Source organism: Narcine bancroftii, chromosome 6 (assembly GCF_036971445.1).
Source record: "Narcine bancroftii isolate sNarBan1 chromosome 6, sNarBan1.hap1, whole genome shotgun sequence".
Classification (NCBI taxonomy): domain Eukaryota; kingdom Metazoa; phylum Chordata; class Chondrichthyes; order Torpediniformes; family Narcinidae; genus Narcine; species Narcine bancroftii.
In genome coordinates, this window is record NC_091474.1 from 251,329,562 (window position 1) to 251,349,274 (window position 19,713).

The 19,713-nt window shown below is 43.9% G+C and overlaps 1 protein-coding gene across 4 annotated transcripts in view; it reads left to right on the plus strand.

Annotated features, from left to right (window-relative positions):
* Window positions 1–19,713, plus strand: part of ppp2r5d (protein phosphatase 2, regulatory subunit B', delta) — a 207,381-nt gene that overhangs the window by 176,703 nt on the left and 10,965 nt on the right. For 2 of the 4 annotated variants that reach the window (XM_069887946.1, XM_069887945.1), the window contains exons 15-17: window positions 1,781–1,853; window positions 14,642–14,758; window positions 18,166–18,350. In XM_069887946.1, coding sequence (XP_069744047.1) covers window positions 1,781–1,853; window positions 14,642–14,758; window positions 18,166–18,303 — 328 coding nt within the window. In that variant the 3' untranslated portion in view covers window positions 18,304–18,350. Of the gene's footprint in view, window positions 1–1,780; window positions 1,854–14,641; window positions 14,759–18,165; window positions 18,439–19,713 lie in introns of those variants that run through there. The other 2 variants (XM_069887944.1, XM_069887947.1) reach the window with 1 other exon arrangement.

Below are 19,713 nucleotides of genomic sequence, written 5' to 3' on the forward strand. Positions count from 1 at the left end.
TGACAAACCTGGTTTCTCAAATCTTTGAAAGTAGATTCTGCCAAGGTCAAATGCTCATCTTGTTCATCAGTAGAGCAAAAGACCTGTACAAGATGATTTTCCAATGCCAAAAATCTAGCATTTAGATCACTTTGACCTGCTCAAGTGCTTCAAAGAACCCTTCAATAGTCTGTGGATTAGCAGGAGTTTCATGTTTCTTTCCATTTTTTCTGACCTTGCCACTCCTTATCTCCATTTCAGATTAGGTAAAAACACAAAATATGAAATTCAACACCTCTTTGAAAGTTTAAAAAAGTAAACTGGGGGAAAAAAGAGCTCTGATAGAGACAATTGCTCCGAGAAGGTTGGATGTGTATGTGGAGGAGAGGGGGTTGGAGGGTTATTGGCGGAGAACGGGAGGTTTGAGCTAGTGGAGTTGTTCTAGTGAACCGGTGCGGACTCGAAAGGCCAACATGGCCTGTTTCCGCTCCGTAAATGGTTATATGGTTATATCACACCCAACCAGAAGTCCGTGTTTGCTGTTCTTGCCCCAGGGAAAGGGTATTAACTATCATCATCTTGTTGACCTCTATTAAGTCAGCTCTCATCCTTCTTAACTCCAAAGAAAAAAGTCCCAACTCAACTAACCTTGCCTCATAAGACATATTCTCCAATCCAGACAACATCCTGGTAAATCTCTCTGCACCCTTTCCAAAGCTTCCACATCCTTCATGTAATGAGCCAACGAGAACTGAACACAATATTCCATGTGGTTCAACCAGAGTTTTACAGAGTTGCAATGCTGTACTCCAGGTATAGCCTCAATATCACCCTGTACCATTGGAACAAAACCTCCCTATTTCTTAACAAGTGTCCATTTGCCATAAAGGGCACTATGCCATTAACCTTCAGAATACTTGCTTGCGGACATTGTGATACATATACAAGAACATTGTATTTTCTCTCCGTTTAGGTAAATCTCTCTTTTGATTCCTTTTGCTAAAGTGCACGACCTCACTTTCCCACATCTTTGTCCTTTTGAGGAACCCTGCTATCTTCATGCCTTCCATCTATTTTCTTGTCATTGGCAAACTCACATAAGTGTGACCTGTTCCTTCCTCCAGATAAATAATTTGTTACAAATTGAAGACCAAGAACTAAATCCTGGGACACTCAGTGAATTGCATCCTTCCAGCCTGAGAACAGTCCATTTACTTGGAATACATAATACTTGTATGGTAACCAGTCGCTAATTTATGCTGATGTACTTCCCTCAATACACACGTTCTTCCCTTTGCAAGACCTGACCTGTGGAAGAGTATTTGACGGTTGTGTTCAATCCATACAACACTGGGAGATCTCAATCACCTGGCCACTGGATACTTATAAAATATTTTATGGTTAATGTCGGCAAAAAGGAATCCAGTTGTTTGTTATGGAATCAGTGATTCCAATGTAATTGATAGTCAGTATGTGAGTAAAGTTTAGCCTCCTGGATACCTGGGTACTCTCCATTTTATTCAACCAGTTCCATGCAAAAGGCAGTGTCTCAGAACTCAACTAACAGCCTTGGGTTACAACTTGAAAATGGTTGTCATTGGCTGAAGTTCAGGAATTCAAGAAGTCTGAGTGTGGCATTGCTCTCTTTGTCTTCTCGCAGCAGTCAGTTGCTCACAGAGTTACTGAGCCAAAGCAGGATGAAACCTATTTCAATCGTACTTAATTTTCACAGCAAAAATTGACCCTTCCACCTGGTCCTTAGAACTCCTGAACCCAACTCTTGTTTCCTTTTCTCTTTCAGGGAAAAATTCAAACTTAAAGAGCGTGAAGAGATCTGGCAAAAGATCGAACATTTGGCCCAACATAATCCTCAGGTACGAAATCGGCATTCTTCACTCCTCCTTGGCTCATTCATTGGTTTGTCTCTGTTGTAAGAATGGTTTTTACACCAGACGTATTGCTGAATTACTTCGACCAGTGAAAGTGTGTGCCGGGAACTCGTCCTTTCTTCATGTCTACGCTGCATGAGCAGTGCAGGAGAATTTTAGCACAAAAATTCACTTCCCCATGTAGATCTGATTTGCTCCTGCTTCATTCACCTTTCTAGGCCATTAGCGGGTAGGCATTGCCGAACAATGGAACAGCAAGCTGCTTCTACAGCTTTTAAAACTATTATTGGCAGTTGAATATTTGAGCAAGATAACAGGAATCCAACAGGCTAGAGAAGAGGAGATGAAGACCAGGAACAAACATTGTATAAATGGGACCAGGAGCATTCTGAACTGGACAGAGTCCATTAAAGCGTTTCTGAATTTGTCAGGAGTGTCCAAGAAGGATCCTGACACAATATGTGGACCAGCCGACTAGAGGAGAGGCCACACTAGATCTAATACTAGGTAATGAACCTTGTCAGGGGACAGTCCTCTTGGTGGGGGAGCATTTGGTGGCAGTGACCACAACTCACTGACCTTCAGCATGGCGATGGACCAAGGTTAAAAGCTGATAAAATAGGAAGGGGTAATTACGATGAGATGAGGCAGGAACTAGGGAGTGTAAACTGGGAACAAATGTTCTTGGGAGAAAGCACAGAACTAATATGGAGAATGTTTAGAAACCATTTGTGCAGGGTTCTGAGGATTCTGAATAGGTTTATCCCACTGAAACAGAAATTTGGTAGGAAATTCGATATTCACTAGGGAAAAAAATATTGAAGTAAAGAAAAATAGTGGAGAGGTCATGAATCATTTAAGGATAAATGAGGAGGTAGTGATGGCAGTGTTAAAAAAGATAAAGGTGGACAATTCTCCGGGTCTGGACAAAGTATTCCCAAGGACACTCAGGGAGACTAGTGTACAGATAGTGGGGCCATTAACAGAGATATTTAGGATGTCACTGGTCACGGGGGTAGTGTCAGAGGATTGGAGGGTGGCTCATGTTGTTCCGCTGTTTAAGAAAGGGTCCAAATGTAAGCCTGGAAATTATAGACCTGTTGAGTCTGACGTCTGTGGTGGGTAAGTTGATGGAAGGTGTTCTGAGGGATGGCATTTACAAATATTTGGAAGAACAGGGATTGATAGGTAGTAGTCAGCATGGTTTTGTCAGGGGTAGATCATGCTTAACAAACCTTATAGAGTTTTTCGAGGGGGTTACAAAAAAGATTGATGAAGGGAAGGCTGTGGATGTTGTCTATTTAGACTTTAGTAAAGCTTTTGACAAAGTTCCCCACAGGAGGTTAGGAAAAAAGGTGGCATTAGGTCACACATGTCAAACTCAGGCCCACGGGCCAATTTTGGCCTGTGATATAATTATATTTGGCCCGCAAGATCATATCAAATATGTATTAGAGCTGGCCCGCTGGCCGCCGTGCCAGTATAGTGCATGACAGCTAATACTACAAATCCCAGAATGCTTTGCAAATGCGTTGGCGCCGGCCCGTCAACCCGCTAATCGCCCCACCTCCTCTCTTTACTTTTATTAGCATCTGCGACCTGTCGCCTAACTCACATGTAATAAACCCCTTACGAAAAATGGCCAAACGACTGACAGAAAACAGGACCTTTCAAGACAGGTGGGAGGCAAACTCTAACCCCAGAGTTTGATGAACTTGCATCTAAGAAGAGATGCCAAGTATCTGGTTTAGACCCAGGTGCATCAGAGTAAATCAGAGTGTAGCAAGCTAAGCTTGGATTCATATTTTCTTTGGTTAACTTTGGACTGTTCATAGTTGAAAGATTGGATTTTCATTGAAGCAAGTTGTTATTTTTTTGACTTGTTGGCTTGAATATTTTATTTCTCATTTGTTAATGCTTCTTCTGGAAAGAGTTTAACCAAAACTATTATGAAACATTTATTTTAATAAGAAAAAGTTTAACATTACATATGTTGAAAGAAGAGAAAACATGCAGATGTTGTTGAAAATTTTCAATAAATATTTAGTTTGGCCCACATCTTAGTCCAAGTTTTTAATTTTGGCCCTCTATGAATTTGAGTTTGACACCCCTGCATTAGGTATAAATAAGGAGGTAGTGAAATAGATTCAGCAATGGTTGGATGGGAGGTGTCAGAGAGTAGTGGTAGAAAATTGTTTGTCCAATTGGAGGCCGGTGACTAGTGGAGTTCCTCAGGGATCGGTCCTGGTTCCACTATTGTTTGTTATATATATTAATGATCTGGAAGAAGGGGTGGTGAATTGGATAAGTAAGTTGGCAGATGATACAAAGATTGGTGGTATTGTGGACAGTGAGGAAGATTACTGTAGCTTAAAAAGAGATATAGGAAAGCTAGAGGAGTGGTCTGAGAAATGGCTGATGGAATTTAATACGGATAAGTGTGAAGTGTTGCATTGTGGAAAGGGAAATCTAAATAGGTCATATACATTGAATGGTAGACAATTGAGGAGTGCAGAGCAACAAAGAGATTTAGGAGTTATGGTAAATAGTACCCTCAAAGTTGATACTCGGGTAAATAGAGTGGTGAAGAAGGTATTTGGAATGTTGGCCTTCATAAATCGGAGTATTGAATTCAAGAGTTGGGAAGTTATGATGAAATTGTACAAAGCATTGGTGAGGCCAAGTTTGGAAAACTGTGTGCAGTTTTAGTCACCGAATTATAGGAAGGATATAAACAAAATAGAGAGAGTGCAGAGAAGGTTCACGAGAATGTTGACAGGATGTCAGGGTTTGAGTTACAGAGAAAGGTTGAGCAGCCTGGGGCTTTTTTGTCTGGAGAGTAGAAGATTGAGGGGGGATTTGATGGAGATGTTCAAGATTTTAAAAGGAACAGAGAGAATCAACGTGGATAGGCTTTTTAAATTAAGAGTGGGGGATATTCAAGCCAGAGGCCATGGTTTGAGATTGCAGGGGGAAAATTGTAAGGGGAACATGAGGGGAAATTTCTTCACGCAAAGGGTGGTTGGGATGTGGAATAAGCTTCCGGCAGAGGTGGTTGAAGCAAGAACGTTATTTACATTTAAGGAAAGACTAGATAATTACATGGAGGGGAGAGGATTGGAGGGGTATGGACCAGGTGCTGGTCAGTGGGACTAGGAAGGTGGGGATTTGTTCCAGCATGGACTAGTAGGGCCAAACTGGCCTGTTCTGTGCTGTATATGGTTATAAAAAGGAATTATAGTTGACAGGTGAGGCAGCTAGTTAAGAGGAAGAAGGAAGGATACATTAGATTTAGGAAGCAAAAAAAAGAGTTGATGAGAATTATATGGCAGCCAGGAAGGAACCAAGAACGGGCTTAGGAGAATTGGACGGGGCATGAGAAGGCCATGGCAGGTAGGATTACAGAAAAGCCTAAGGCATTTTTTACATGCATGAAGAACAGAAGGGTGACAAGAGTGAAGGTAAAGGTCAGAATAGAACAGGCTTGTGTGCTGGACCACATTGAGATTAAGAAAAAGGAAATGCTGGATCTTCTTAAAACATTAAGATTGATAAGTCCCTGGGGCCGGATGCAATATACGCCAGGTTGCTATGGGAAGTAAGGGAAAAGATTGCTGGGGCATTGCAATGATCTTTGTCCTCCTTGGCCACAGAGGAGGTAACGGAGGATTGGAGAATGGCAAATGTGGTCAAAAAGGTAATAGGGAGAATCCTGGGAATTTTAAACAGTGAGTCTTACATCAGTGGTGGGCATTGGAGAGGATTATTAAGGACCAGATTTACAAGCATTAAGAGAAGTGCAAGCCAGTAAGATTCTTTAATAAATTATTTAATAAATAAATAAGTTCTTTGATCAATTCTTTAATAAATTTAATTAACTTTGGAGTATCACTCCTAAAAGTCAGGAGACAGCTAACTAGGTGACTGACAGGAGAGGGAAGGAGAAGTCAGACAGTGCAGAGCTCTCCTGTGGCCATTCCCCTCAATAATGAGTATACTGTTTTACATACTGTTTTTTGGTGGGGGGGGGAATGACCTACCAGGTTGAGATGGTCACATCTCTGACACAGAGGCTGGCCCCCCCCCTGGCTCAGAGGGGAAGTGGGGAGAAGAGGAGAGCAATGGTGAATGGGGACTCATTGGTTAGACAAGTGGATAGGAGGTTCTGTGAATGAGATCGAGGCTCCTGTATGGTATGTTGCCTCCCAGATGCCAGGGTCAAGGCTGTCTCTGATTGAGTTCATAGCATTCTGGAGGGGGGGGGGGGGGTAAGCAGCCAGATGTCATGGTCCACGTGGGGACCAATGACCTAGATAGGAGTAGGGATGAGGGAATGTAGGGAGTTAGGAAGGAAGTTAAAAAGCAGGACCTCAGGGGGGTAATCTCAGAATTGCTGCCTGTACCACACACCAAAGAGGGTAGGAACAGGAAGGTGTGGCTGAAGAATTGGGGCAGGGGATCAAATTTGTGGATCATTGGGATCTCTTCTGGGGAAGGTCTGACCTGTACAAAAAGGACATCTGTACCTGAACTGGAAAGGGACCAATATCCTGGCATGCAGATTTGCTGGAGCTGTTTTTTGAGGGTTTAAAGTAGTTGACTGGGGTGGGAACCAGAATGTGAGGGCAGAGAATAGGGTAGAAGGACAAAAGTATGATCTTCTGTGCTCGGAGTTGGTGAGGAACAACAGGCAGGGGACAAAATGTCGAGGTAGCTAGTTAGAGGGTTTGAAATGTGTCTATTTCAACACTAGGAGTTAGGAATAAAGGGGATGAACTTAGAGCATGGGTCAGTATGTGGAACTACAATGATGAGGTTGTTACAGAAACTTGACTGGAGGATGGGCAGATTGGCTGATGCAGGTACCGGGGTTTAGGGGTTTTAAAAAGAATAGAGTGGGAAGGAGTAGTACTACTGGTCAGGGATAGTATCACGGCTAAAGAAAGGGTGAACGCTGCAGAGGGAGTGTCTACTGAGTCGGTGTGGGTGGGTCAGAAATAGGAAGGGAGATCTCACTGTGCTGGGAGTAGTCTATAGGCCCACAAATAGCCCTCAGGACACTGAGGAGCAGATGATCAGGCAGATTGTGGAATGGTGGGGAAATACAGGGTTGTAGTTATGGGTGATTTCAACTTCCCTAATATTGACTGGCACCTGCTGACAGCAAGAGGGATGGATGGGGCTAAATTTGAACCAGTTGAAGTAAAGAAAAATAGTGGGGAGGTCATGAAGCATATAAGGATAACCGAGGAGGTAGTGATGGCTGTGTTGAAAAAGATAAAGGTGGATAAATCTCCGGGACCGGACAAATATTCCCAAGGACACTCAGGGAGGCTTGTGGACAGATAGTGGTACCATTAACAGAGATATTTAGGATGTCACTGGTCACGGGGGTAGTGCCAAGGGATTGGAGGGTGGCGTATGTGGTTCCGCTGTTTAAGAAAGGGTCCAAATGTAAACCTGGGAATTATAGGCCCATGAGTCTGACGTCTGTGGTGGGTAAGTTGATGGAAAGTGTTCTGAGGGATGGTATTTACAAATATTTGGAGGTACAGGGATTGCTAGGGAGTAATCAACATGGTTTTGTCAGGGGTAGATCATGCTTGACAAACCTGATTGAGTTTTTCGAGGGGGTTACAAAAAAGGTTGATGAAGGGAAAGCTGTGGATGTTATCTATTTAGACTTTAGTAAAGCTTTTGACAAAGTTCCCCACAGGAGGTTAGGAAAAAAGGTGGAGGCATTAGGTATAAATAAGGAGGTAGTGAAATGGATTCGGCAATAGTTGGATGGGAGGTGTCAGAGAGTAGTGGTAGAAAATTGTTTGTCCAATTGGAGGCCGGTGACTAGTGGAGTTCCTCAGGGATCGGTCCTGGGTCCACTATTGTTTGTTATATATATTAACGATCTGGAAGTAGAGGTGGAGAATTGGATAAGCAAGTTTGCGGATGATACAAAGATTGGTGGTGTTGTGGACAGTGAGGAAGATTACCGTAGATTAAAAGGTGATTCAGGAAGGCTGGAGGTGTGGGCTGAGAAATGACTGATGGAATTTAATACAGATAAGTGTGAGGTGTTACATTTTGGAAAGGCAAATCTCAATAAGTCATATGCATTAAATGGTAGACTATTGAGAAGTGCAGAGCAACAAAGGGATTTAGGAGTTGTGGTAAATAGTACCCTCAAGGCTGATACTCAGGTAGATGGTGTGGTGAAGAAGGCATTTGAAATGTTGGCCTTCATAAATCGGAGTATTGAATTCAAGAGTAGGGAGGTTATGATGAAATTGTACAAGGCATTGGTGAGGCCAAATTTGGAGTACTGTGTACAGTTTTGGTCACCAAATTATAGGAAAGGTAGAAACAAAATAGAGAGAGTGCAGAGAATGTTGACAGGATTTCAAGGTTTGAGTTACAGGGAAAGGTTGTGCAGACTGGGGCTTTTTTCTCTGGAGCATAGAAGATTGAGGGTGGACTTGATAGAGGTGTTTAAGATTTTAAAAGAGACAGACAGAGTAAATGTGGATAGGCTTTTTCAATTAAGAGTGGGGGAGATTCAAACTTGAGGGCATGGTTTAAGATTTAAGGGGGAAAATTATAAGGGGAACATGAGGGGAAATTTCTTTACGCAAAGGGTTGTAGGGATGTGGAATGAGCTTCCGACAGACGTGGTTGAGGCGGGATCATTGGTTACATTTAAGGAAAGACTAGAGAGTTACATGGATAGGAGAGGACTGGAGGGGTATGGACTGGGTGCTGGTCAGTAGGACTAGGAGGGTGGGGATTTGTTACAGCATGGACTAGTAGGGCCAAACTGGCCTGTTCTGTGCTGTAAGTGGTTATATGGTTATATGGGTGTGTTCAAGAAGGATTCCTGACAACATGTGTGGACCAGCTGACTAGAGGGGAAGCCACACTGGATCTGGTTCTGGGAAATGAACCTAATCAGAGAGCAGACCTCTTGGTGGGGGAGCATTTTGGTGATCGTGACACGACTCCCTGAGCTTCAGCATAGCTGAGGACAAGGATAAAAACAGTCAAACTGGGTAAATGTTTAACTGGGGAAGGGCTAATTATAAAGGGATGAGGCAGGAATTAGTGAGGTAAATTGGAAACAGATTTTCAAAGGTGAAAGCACAGAACTAATGTGGAGGAAGTTTAGGGACCACTTGTGCAGGTTCAAGATAGGTTTGTCCCACTGGGACAAGAAAGCGATGGTAGGAAAGGGAATCGTGGCTGATGAAACAGGACAGGCAACAAGTCAAGAGGAAGAAGGAAGCAAACATTAGATATAGGAAGCAGGAAAGGCTCAAGAGAAGTATATGGTAGCCAGGATGGAGCTTAAGAAAGGACAGGAAAGCTCGAAGTGGGCATGAGAAGGCCCAGGCATGTAGGATTAAGGAAAACCCCAAGGCATTCTATGCGTATGTGAAGAACAGAAGGATGAAGACAATGAAGGTGGGGCTGCTAAAAGATAAAGGAGTCAACATGTGCCTGGAGGTTGGGGAGGTCCTAAATTAATACTTTGCTTCAGTATTCACAAGAGAAAAGGACCTTGATAAGGGTGAGGTTGGAATAGAACAGTCTTGTGTACCGGACAATGTGGAGATTAAGAATGAGGAAATGTTGGATCTTCTTAAAAACATCAAGATTGATGTCCCCAGGGCCGGATGCGATATACCCCAGGCTGCTGTGGGAAGGGAGGGAAGAGATGGCTGGGGCAGTAGCTGTGATCTTTAAATCCTCTTTGGTCATGGGGGAGGAGCCGGAGGATTGAAGAATGGCAAATGTAGTTTTCTTGTTTTAAAAAATAGTAAGAGGGAGAATCTTGGGAATTATAGACCAGTGAGTCTTGTGTCAGTGGGGTGGAAACTAATGGAGAGGATTCTTAAAGCTTGGATCTATGAGCATTTGGAGAAGTCCAATCTACTCAAGGATAGTCAGCATGGCTTTGTGTAGGGAAGGTCATGCCTCACGAGCCTAATTGAGTTTTTTGAGAAGGTAACAAAAGAAATTGATGAGGGTCAGGTAGTAGATGTGATCTACATGGATTTTACTAAGGCATTTGACAAGGTCCCCCATGAGAAACTCACTCAAAAAGTCATGACTCATGGGATCAGTGGAAAATTAGCTGTGTGGATAAAAAAGTTGGCTTGTCTGTAGAAAGCAGAGAGTAGTAGTGGAAGGAAAGTATTCTGCCTGGAGGTCAGTGACTAGTGGAGTGCTCCAGGGATCTGTTCAGGGACCCCCTACTCTTTGTGATTTTGATAAATGACCTGAATGAAGATGTGGAAGGATGGGTCAGTAAGTTTGCAGATGACGCGAAGGTTGGAGGAGTTGTTCATGGAGCTAAAGGTTGTCGGAAGGTTACAAGAGGATATAGACAGGATGCAGAGTTGGGTGGAAAAGTGGCCGATGGAGTTCAACGTGGATAAGTATGAGGTGATGCATTTTGGATCAACAAACCAGAAAGCTGAGTACAGGGTTAATGGTCTTAAGAGGGTGGATGAACAGAGGGACCTTGGGGTTCAAATCCATACATCTCTCAAGATCACCGCACAGGTTGATAGGATAGTTAAGAAGGCCTATGGGATGCTGGGATTCATTAATAGGGGGATTGAATTCAGGAGTTGAGGTAATGTTGCAACTCTACAAATCTCTGGTGAGATCATGCTTGGAATATTGTGTTCAATTCTGATCACCTCATTACAGGGAGGATGTGGAAGCTATGGAGAAGGTACAGAAGAGATTTACCAGGGTGTTGCCTGGATTGGAAAATGCATCTTATGAGGCAAGGTTAGCAGAACTGTGACTTTTTTCTTTGGAGTGAAAAAAGATGAGAGGAGGTTTGGTAGAGGTCTACAAGATTTTGAGAGACATAAATAGGGTGGACAGTCATTGCCTGTTTCCCAGGGCAGCAATGGCAAAACCAGAGGAAACTATACAACATGAAGGGAGGAAAGTTTAAGAGATAATATGTACAAGTATCCAGAGGATCAGGGAGACCTAACATGGGTTTGTGCAGGGAAGGTCATGTTTGACAAATCTTGTTCAATTTTTTGAGGAGGTGACTAGGAAGGTTGATGAAGGTAGAGCAGTAGATGTCATCTATCTGGATTTCATTAAGGCCTTCGATAAGGTTCCACATGGAAGGTTGGTAAGGAAGGTTCAGGCGCTAGGTATTAATGTTGAGATAATCAGATGGGTTCAACGGTGGTTAGAAGGTAGATGCCACGGTGGATAATTGTCTGTCAGGATGGAGGCCGGTGATGAGAGGTGTTGGGTCCCTTGTTTGTCATTTACTTTAATGATTTGGATGATGGAGTGGTAAATTGGGTTAGTAAATAAGCAGATGATACAAAAATGGGGGGAGTTGTGGATAGTGAAGATGGTTTATGGGGACTGCAGAAGGATTTGGACTGCTTAGAATAGTGGGCTGATAGATGGTAGATGGAGTTTAATGTAGATAAGTGTGAAGTGCTCACACTTTGGGAAGAATAATCAAAACAGGACGTATGCAGTGAAGGGGAGAGTATTGAGGAATGCAGAGGAACAGAGAGATCTTGGGATTACGGTTCATCATTCTTTGAAGGTGGATTCTCATGTAGATAGGGTAGTGAAGAAGGCTTTTGGTATGCTGGCCTTTATAAATCAAAGTATAGAATATAGGAGGTGGGAAGTGATGTTGCGACTGTTCAAGGCATTGGTGAGGCCAAGTTTGGAATATTGTGTGCAGTTCTGGTCCCCAAATTATAGGAAGGATATCAATAAGGAAGAGAGGGTGCAGAGAAAATTAACTAAAATGTTGCCTGGATTACAGCATCTAGAATACAAAGAAAGATTGAGTAGACTGGGACTTAATTCATTGGAGCGTTGAAGGTTGAGGGGGGATTTGATAGAGGTATTTAAAATTATGAGATAGATAGATAGATAGATAGAGAGAGAGATATGAATAAGCTCTTCCCCTTGAGTGTAGGTGAGATTGGAATGAGGGGTCATAAGTTAGGGGGCAATAGTTTAGTAGTAACATGAGAGAGAGCTTCGTCACTCAGAGAGTGGCACCTTCTGGAAGAGGTGGTTACAGCAAGGTCAGTTTTGTCATTTAAGGAAAGGTTGGATAAGTGCGTGGATGTGAGTGTTATGGACAGGGAGCAGGTAGGTGGGACCAGAGGAGATGACTTAAATGGGTGCGGACTAAAAGGGCCGAGATGGCCTGTTTCCTTACTGTAATTGTGTGTGTATATGGGCCGAAGGGTCTGTGCTGTCTATGATGTTCTACAACTATTCACTCTGTGTGGCAGTGCATTAGTTGCAAAATCGCCAATCAGGGCTGATTTAAAATCTGCAGTGAGATCAGCCATCAGGTTCCTGAATGAACACAGACACTACCTTGCACTATTTTTATTGATTTTGTAAGGTGGTTGATATATTCTAGGTGTTTGTACTGCAATGCTGCGGCAAAACAACGCATTTTGTCACATGATCATGACAAATTCTGTTTCGGATATGCTTTTCTGAAATATGGAGAAACAATTGGATGGATAGGAAGGGTATAGTCCAGGTACAGATTGATGGGACAAGGCAAATTAATAGTTAGGTATGGCCTCTGTGCTGTAGTAACTGAATTCATAGTTGGTTTTCTGATCCTACTGAATATGTTCCTCCATGTTCTTAAATTACATATGTTTACAATTGGCCTCAGCACCTCTGATTGTTTAAAGGGCATGGGAGAGGTCATAGAAAGGCAAGTTGTACTTCGTGCTCCAAACAGGATGTATCTGAGGTTACTTGGGAAAGTAAAAGAGGAAGGTCACCACGCAGGTTGCTAGGATAGGTACAAAGGCTAATGGGATGTTGAGCTTCATTAATGGGGGATTGAGTTCAAGAGGTCATGTTGCAAATCCTCAAATTACTGGTGAGGCTGCACTTAGAGAATTATGTTCAGTTCTGGTCACCTCATTATAGGAAGGATGTGGAAGCTATAGAGAGGGTGCAGAGGAGATTCACCAGGATGTTGCCTGGATTGGAAAACAAGTCTTATGAGGCAAGGTTAGCAGAGCTGGTATTTTTCTCTTTGGAGCGTAGAAGGATGAGAGGAGACTTCATAGAGGTCGACACAATTATGAGAGACATAGATAGTGGGGACAGCTAGTGCCTTTATCCCAGACCAGGAAAGCAAACACCAAAGGACGCAGTACAAAGGGAAGGTTAGGGGAGACATCAGGGGTATGTTTTTTTTTTTACACAGAGTTGTGGGTGCCTGGAATGCCTTAATGGGGAGCTGGTGGAGGCTGGATTATGAGGAGCGTTTAAGAGACTCTTATAGACATAGAGAACAGTCGTTATTGGTGTCAGATTGCCAGGTGATGGCTTTTGCTTCTTAAATGGATAGGAGATATATTTTGCTAAGATGGAAGGACTTGATCCCTCCCAGTTATGCCCAATGGACGACCCAAACCTTATCCTACTTGAACCTCGAGAAGATTAGATGTAATGATTGAAAACTGAAGTTAAATTTGATAAAATGTGCTGCACTTTTATGGAATATTTCAATATTTAAGGAATAATAGTGGTTACTATTTTGTGCGCAATATATGAAATGTTTAGAATCTCCTCTTGAATTTACTTGTTTACATATAAGGCCATTCATCAATGTCCCGTTACTGTTACCCTTTTTGGTGGTTTAAGACATCCCAGCAGCTTTTTAATTTAGGGGCTATTTAGGATAAGTTAGTTACAGTCTTTTTTTCTTTTTGCTTTTTTTCTTCAGGAACAAGCGATATAATATTGAATTCCGTCTGTTTGTTTATCGTTAGTTGCGATGTTCATTTTTATTCTTCGATACATTGTGATCACTTTGTATCTGTTCAGTGTATTTTTCTTGTTTTTACACTTTGTTATATATTATATTTTTTTAAAAAACAAGAGACTCCTTGATGGGCACATGGATGGAAGAAAGATAGGGTTACAGGGTAGGGAGGGCTTCATTTTTTTTAATGAATATATGGGTTGGCACAACATCGAGGGCCAAATGGCCTGTACTGTGCTGTAGTGTTCTATGAAATTACAGAGATCCTGGTCATAATTTTCCAAATATTTCCAGGTCTACAAGAAAAGGTAAATGAGTGGGATTTCCTTGATTTTTCTTGCATAGAACTGGAACAGATTCAACCAGATTGATGATCTCTCATTTTGTGGTCAACCGAGTTTCTGGGGAGAAAAAAACTAGAATCTTGACTTCCTGTCAGTTGGTTTTGAAAGGAGTTCTGTTAACAAGCTGCCTCTTCTCACGACGTAGCATAGAAAGTATCTCCTCATTTATTATTGGGTTGCTTACTCAGTCATGTCTGAAACAGGCTCCTGGAATTCTGTTTGGGATTGAGTCTCAGCCAACCACTGGATTGTCCATTGCAAGAGTAACCAGCCAAAAGGACCACCTCACTGCTGCGAACTGTTCTGAGGACTTGGAAATAATTTGAATAAATCGGACCTGTATACTTCATTGAATACATGATGGTTCAGCACCTAGTAGAACTCGCGTACATTTTATGCAATTCAAGAGCTGGCGAGAAATGTTTGTTTGATCTGCCTCTGGTACATAAAGTTGCGTTCAAAGTCTCTAGCTCACTGATATCCTTTTATTTACTTATTTGATTCAAATCCAAGGCCTTCAACCATGGAACTCTGCCTGCAGAGTGGATGCTTTAATTTGTTTATTTAAATAATGCCTTTGATTTTGATGCCCGTTGATTCACATTTGTTTTAATCTCTTTCAGTTTAACATGTATGTTGAACCTTCAGCTGTCAGCCCTGTGCTCTCCATGGAGACAGAAACTCCCACAGCTGAGGATATCCAATTGCTGAAGAAGGCTGTGGAGACGGAGGCTGTCCAGGTAATGAATCAAACCTTCACATCATCTCAGAAACCCTTGCTGAGTTAACCAAAGGGAAGTAAATTTGCCATCTTACCAGGTCTGGCCTATTTCTGACATCAGACCCATGTTAATGTCATGGATCTCACTCTCCTCTTAAATATTCAAAGCAGCCTCATGGTACATTTAACTGCTGCAAATATCAAAAGAACTGGGTGTCCATGTAAACCCAGTAACTCCATCATGGTCCTCAGACACATCCCAAAACTGGGAGAAATGTCCTCTACACAGTCTGACATTGCTCTGGAATCATGCCTTTCTGTGCAAGCCACAGCCTCCCCCAGGACCATTTCTGGAGTTTTGCTTCACACGAGCAGACACTCACCTGAAGTGCTAGCACAGCCGTGGACCCTGGAAGGGGAGTCATCTGAACTCCTGCAGTTCAAACACCAGCAAGGAAAGCTCCTGATCACTCACTACTCCATTGTTCTCTCTAAAGGTTGGCAGCTTAATGAGATAGTACAGTTTATCCAAAAATACACCATGTAACCAGAAACTAATGTACCAACTGTATAAATAAGGTGACATGGATGAGAGGTTATCCAAATCAAAATCAGAGTTTATTGTCACGAACATGTTACAAAATTCATTGTATACAAAATAAATAAAAATAGTGCAATAAGGAGTCAAAGTAAGGTAGTGTCTGTGGTTCATTGTTCGTTCTCAAAGTTGATGGCAGCAGGGAAGAAGCTGTCCATGTGCTCATCTTTGGGCAGCAGAGTGAAGAGGGCATGGAGTCCTGCTTTCTTAAGTCCCTGCTTCTTGTAAATGTCCTTGATGGTGCCTGTGATGTGGCAGGCCGAGATAACAACCCTTTGGAGTTTGCTCTTGTCCTGAGTGATGGCACCTCCGTACCAGAGAGTGATACAACCAGCCAGGATGCTCTTGCATTCCTTCCAATTTCATGTGCATGTGACAAATGAAACTGGGTGGGAAACTCTGGAGAAAATTTCCTTCCAATCATTCGGATGACCTAAGCATCCCATCACTTGCCACGTCAACCCTCCAGCCCATTGCTACCCTTGCCTCTCTCCATGTCTTACTCCATTCCAAAGAAGCTTAATGAAAGCTAATTTCAGAAGTGGCTACATCACAGCTCCCGGACAGATAACCAGCCTTTTCAGTTTGCATCAGAACTGGCCAGTTTCGACAAATGTCAACCTGTAGCAGTAGGCGTTTCTACAGATACTACCTAACATGCTCATTGTTTCCAAAATTCGCATTTATCTCAATTTCCAAACACAGAGGTTGTGAGAAACAGGCAGTAAGCGAGGCAAGAGAAATATTTCAGGTCAGAGGAGGGTTGAGTGCCGATCAAACAAGCAGCCTCACCTTGGAAGAAGCCAAACTGCTTGATCAATTTACAGCTGCATTTATCAGGGCACCTGAAGAGTGTCCCCATCACCCTCTTAACTTGTGGGTTATTTCACTGAACACAATCAAAAACTTCCACTGAAGACTCTCAAAAACAGCTACTGTTACAGGTTGACATTAGTCGAAACTGGCCAGTTCTGATGCAAACTGAAAAGGCTGGTTATCTGTCCGGGAGCTGTGATGTAGCCACTTCTGAAATGAGCTTTCATTAAGCTTCTTTGGAATGGAGTAAGACATGGAGAGAGGCAAGGGTAGCAATGGGCTGGAGGGTTGACGTGGCAAGTGATGGGATGCTTAGGTCATCCGAATGATTGGAAGGAAATTTTCTCCAGAGTTTCCCACCAAGTTTCATTTGTCACATGCACATGAAATTGGAAGAAACATTTGTGAACGTTGATTTCACACGGAAGGAGCGTTGGGCCCATTGGCTGGGGTGGGGTGGGGTGGGGGGAGACTGGTGGAAAGGCAGAAGGGAAGAGCAGCATTATATTGGGGATGATGAAGAGTAGATGATTTACCGGCTGATAAACGTGGAGGGATGGGGTGGGAGAAGAGTAGGTGATTTACCGGCTGATAAATATGGAGGGATGGGGTGGGAGAAGAGTAGGTGATTTACCGGCTGATAAACGTGAAGGGAGAGGGTGGGAGAAGAGTAGGTGAGGCAAGGGGTGCAGGAAATGGAATTGTTGCAGGACCTCAAACAACTAGTATCATGAGAACTTTGTCGCCATCTTCCATCTTCAATAGATAATACTCTCTAATTCCCACCCCTTCCAATAATGCCACTATCCCCTCTCAGTTCTCCAGAATATTTTCTTTTGTTCTCTCTATACTTTTTCGCTCGTCTTCAACTTAAGCATGTTTGATTTCTAGATGTTCCAAGTTTTGATGAAGGGTAATCAGCCTAAATTGTCAACCGTTTTCACTCTGCACAGACCTTGCCTGACCTGCTGAAGATGGTCAGAATTTTGGACTTCGTTTTTGACTCCAGCTGGGATATTGCTTTGTCCCGTAACCATTGTCTAATGTACAATACATATCAGATCAAGACTGGCTCCTACAAGAGAGAGACCTCAGGAAGAAGCAGAGATCCACTCAGCACCTCTAGCCGAAGAGGTTGCAAATTGGATCGACTCATGGAGTCATACAACACGGAGCAGGCCTTTTGGCCCAACTTGTCCATGTCATTTGGCATTTTGGGCATCCCATTGACCTGCATTTGGTCCTAACCTTTCTAATCTTTCCCATCTCATCTTAAACCAGGCCCTCCCTATCCAGGGAAAAAAACTGTGAGCATTGACTTTATCTAAACTTCCATAAGGTCACTCCTCCAGGGAATAAAGATCCAGCCTCCCTCTTGTTAAAAAGTTCTGTCACAGCAAATTCCTGGAGATCTCTCAGCACCCCTTCCATTTATTCTTCTGAAAGCGACCACTACTTTTTTTTTGTGGTATCACTTTTGCCTTGTAAAGCTGTATCATGGTCCCAACCTTTATATTCAGTACTCCGCCCAATGAAGACAAACGTGCCAAACGCTGCCCACACCATCCTCTCCACCTGAGATGCCACCTTCTGAGATGGTTTAATTATTGATCGCCGTTCACTGCTGGATGCAGCACATCTGCAGATCGTGATGTCGATGAACTCTTTGCGCCTTGCTGCTTTTGTGGGGTAGCAAATAATGTTCCTTCCCTGGTTGGCAGCTGCTTATCCCAGTGTAACCTGCAGATGTGTGGGTGAGCAGGGGTGTTCCTGTTCTCACTGGATATAGTTGGGTTCATTGGGGCTGGGAGAGAATGTGCTACCATTTAAATTGCAGGAATGGGATCAGGGATTAGTTCCTGCCCCAATTTACTGTGGGAGAAAGTGAGTATGGGGTGAGAGGGTGGAAGCTGAATCGAGGACCCAGTCAGTGTACAGAAGGCTTGCTTCTTGAGGAGCTTGTGGAGGAAGGGTCTGAAGGCCCATCTGATGCCCTGAATCTCTTCCCACAGGTGAAGAAGGACATAAAGAAAGAGAAGACTCTGCTGCGTCGGAAGTCTGACCTGCCCCAGGATGTGTACACTATAAAGGCCCTCGAAGCTCACAAGCGGCCAGAGGAGTTCCTCAGCTCAAATCAGGAGACTCTCTGACGGGCAACACCTGAACACCACCCCTCACAATCCCCTGGCACCAGGATGTGAGCAGACACCGTCTGTCATGTGAAGCATAGAATGAACTGTTGATCAGTGTTTACGTAAAGCTGTGTCCTTTTCTTTTGTAACCAGCTTATTTTCTGTTCTTCTTCCTTTGCTGATGTTTCTTGTCTTGGTCTTTCACAATTTTCCTAGCAACTTCCTTGTGCCTATTGCTGGAGGGAGTTGGGTTTCTGTGGTGTTCTTCAGAAAAAGCTATAGCTGACAACAGATTCTAAATCCCTGAAAGCAGTAGGTAAAGCTGATTCGAGATTCTGAGAAAGTCTCACTTCGCCGGGGCTCCCAAATGGCAATGACCTTCCCAGCTCTGGGCCACACTGTCCTGAGAGGCACTGTCCATCCCACACACTGTCCTGAGAGCAAGTCCATCCCAGCTCTGGGCCACACTGTCCAACCCAGCTCCGGGCCACACTGTCCAACCCAGCTCCGGGCCACATTGTCCATCCCAGCTCCGGGCCACACTGTCCATCCCAGCTCCGGGCCACACTGTCCATCCCAGCTCCGGGCCACACTGTCCATCCCAGCTCCGGGCCACACTGTCCATCCCAGCTCCGGGCCACACTGTCCATCCCAGCTCCGGGCCACACTGTCCATCCCAGCTCCGGGCCACACTGTCCATCCCAGCTCCGGGCCACACTGTCCATCCCAGCTCCAGGCCACACTGTCCTGAGTGGCTCTGTCCATCCCAGGTCCGGGACAGGCCACACTGTCCTGAGTGGCTCTGTCCATCCCAGGTCCGGGACAGGCCACGCTGTCCTGAGTGGCTCTGTCCATCCCAAGTCTGGGACAGGCCACACTGTCCTGAGAGGTTCTGTCCATCCCAGGTCCGGGACAGGCCACACTGTCCTGAATGGCCCTGGTCATCTGGCTCTGGGCCACACTCTCCATCCATACAGCTCTGTCCTGTTTTCAGCCTGAACTATCCATTTGGTGAGCTTTTCTGAATGGCTCTGTCGAATCTCCAGCCCAACTGTCCCATCTCTGGCTCACAATGTCCTAAGTTGCTGTGGTCTTACTGTGTGTGCTCTCTGACCACTTAGCTGAGGTTTAAAGTAGTCTCCGCAGCTAGCTTTCCCTTAGAGAGGGAAGTGGAAGGGATGAGCCTGGATTTGTATGGTGAGCTGGGTACTTCTCTCGTTATTTCCTCTCCTTGCTAATGTTGCGTTTACTTTCCTCTGGTCCCAGGACAAGTGTGAGGCTAGCTGGTCATTAAGTCAGGTTGGGCAACCTGACAAAGGTCTATCCGTCTGCACTGCCCAACACCTCTTTCTGGGGTAGCAAGTAGACATTCCCTCTGGTACTGAAGGTGGGGAAGCTGATGGTTTCTCCCAACCTTGGTCCCGATTG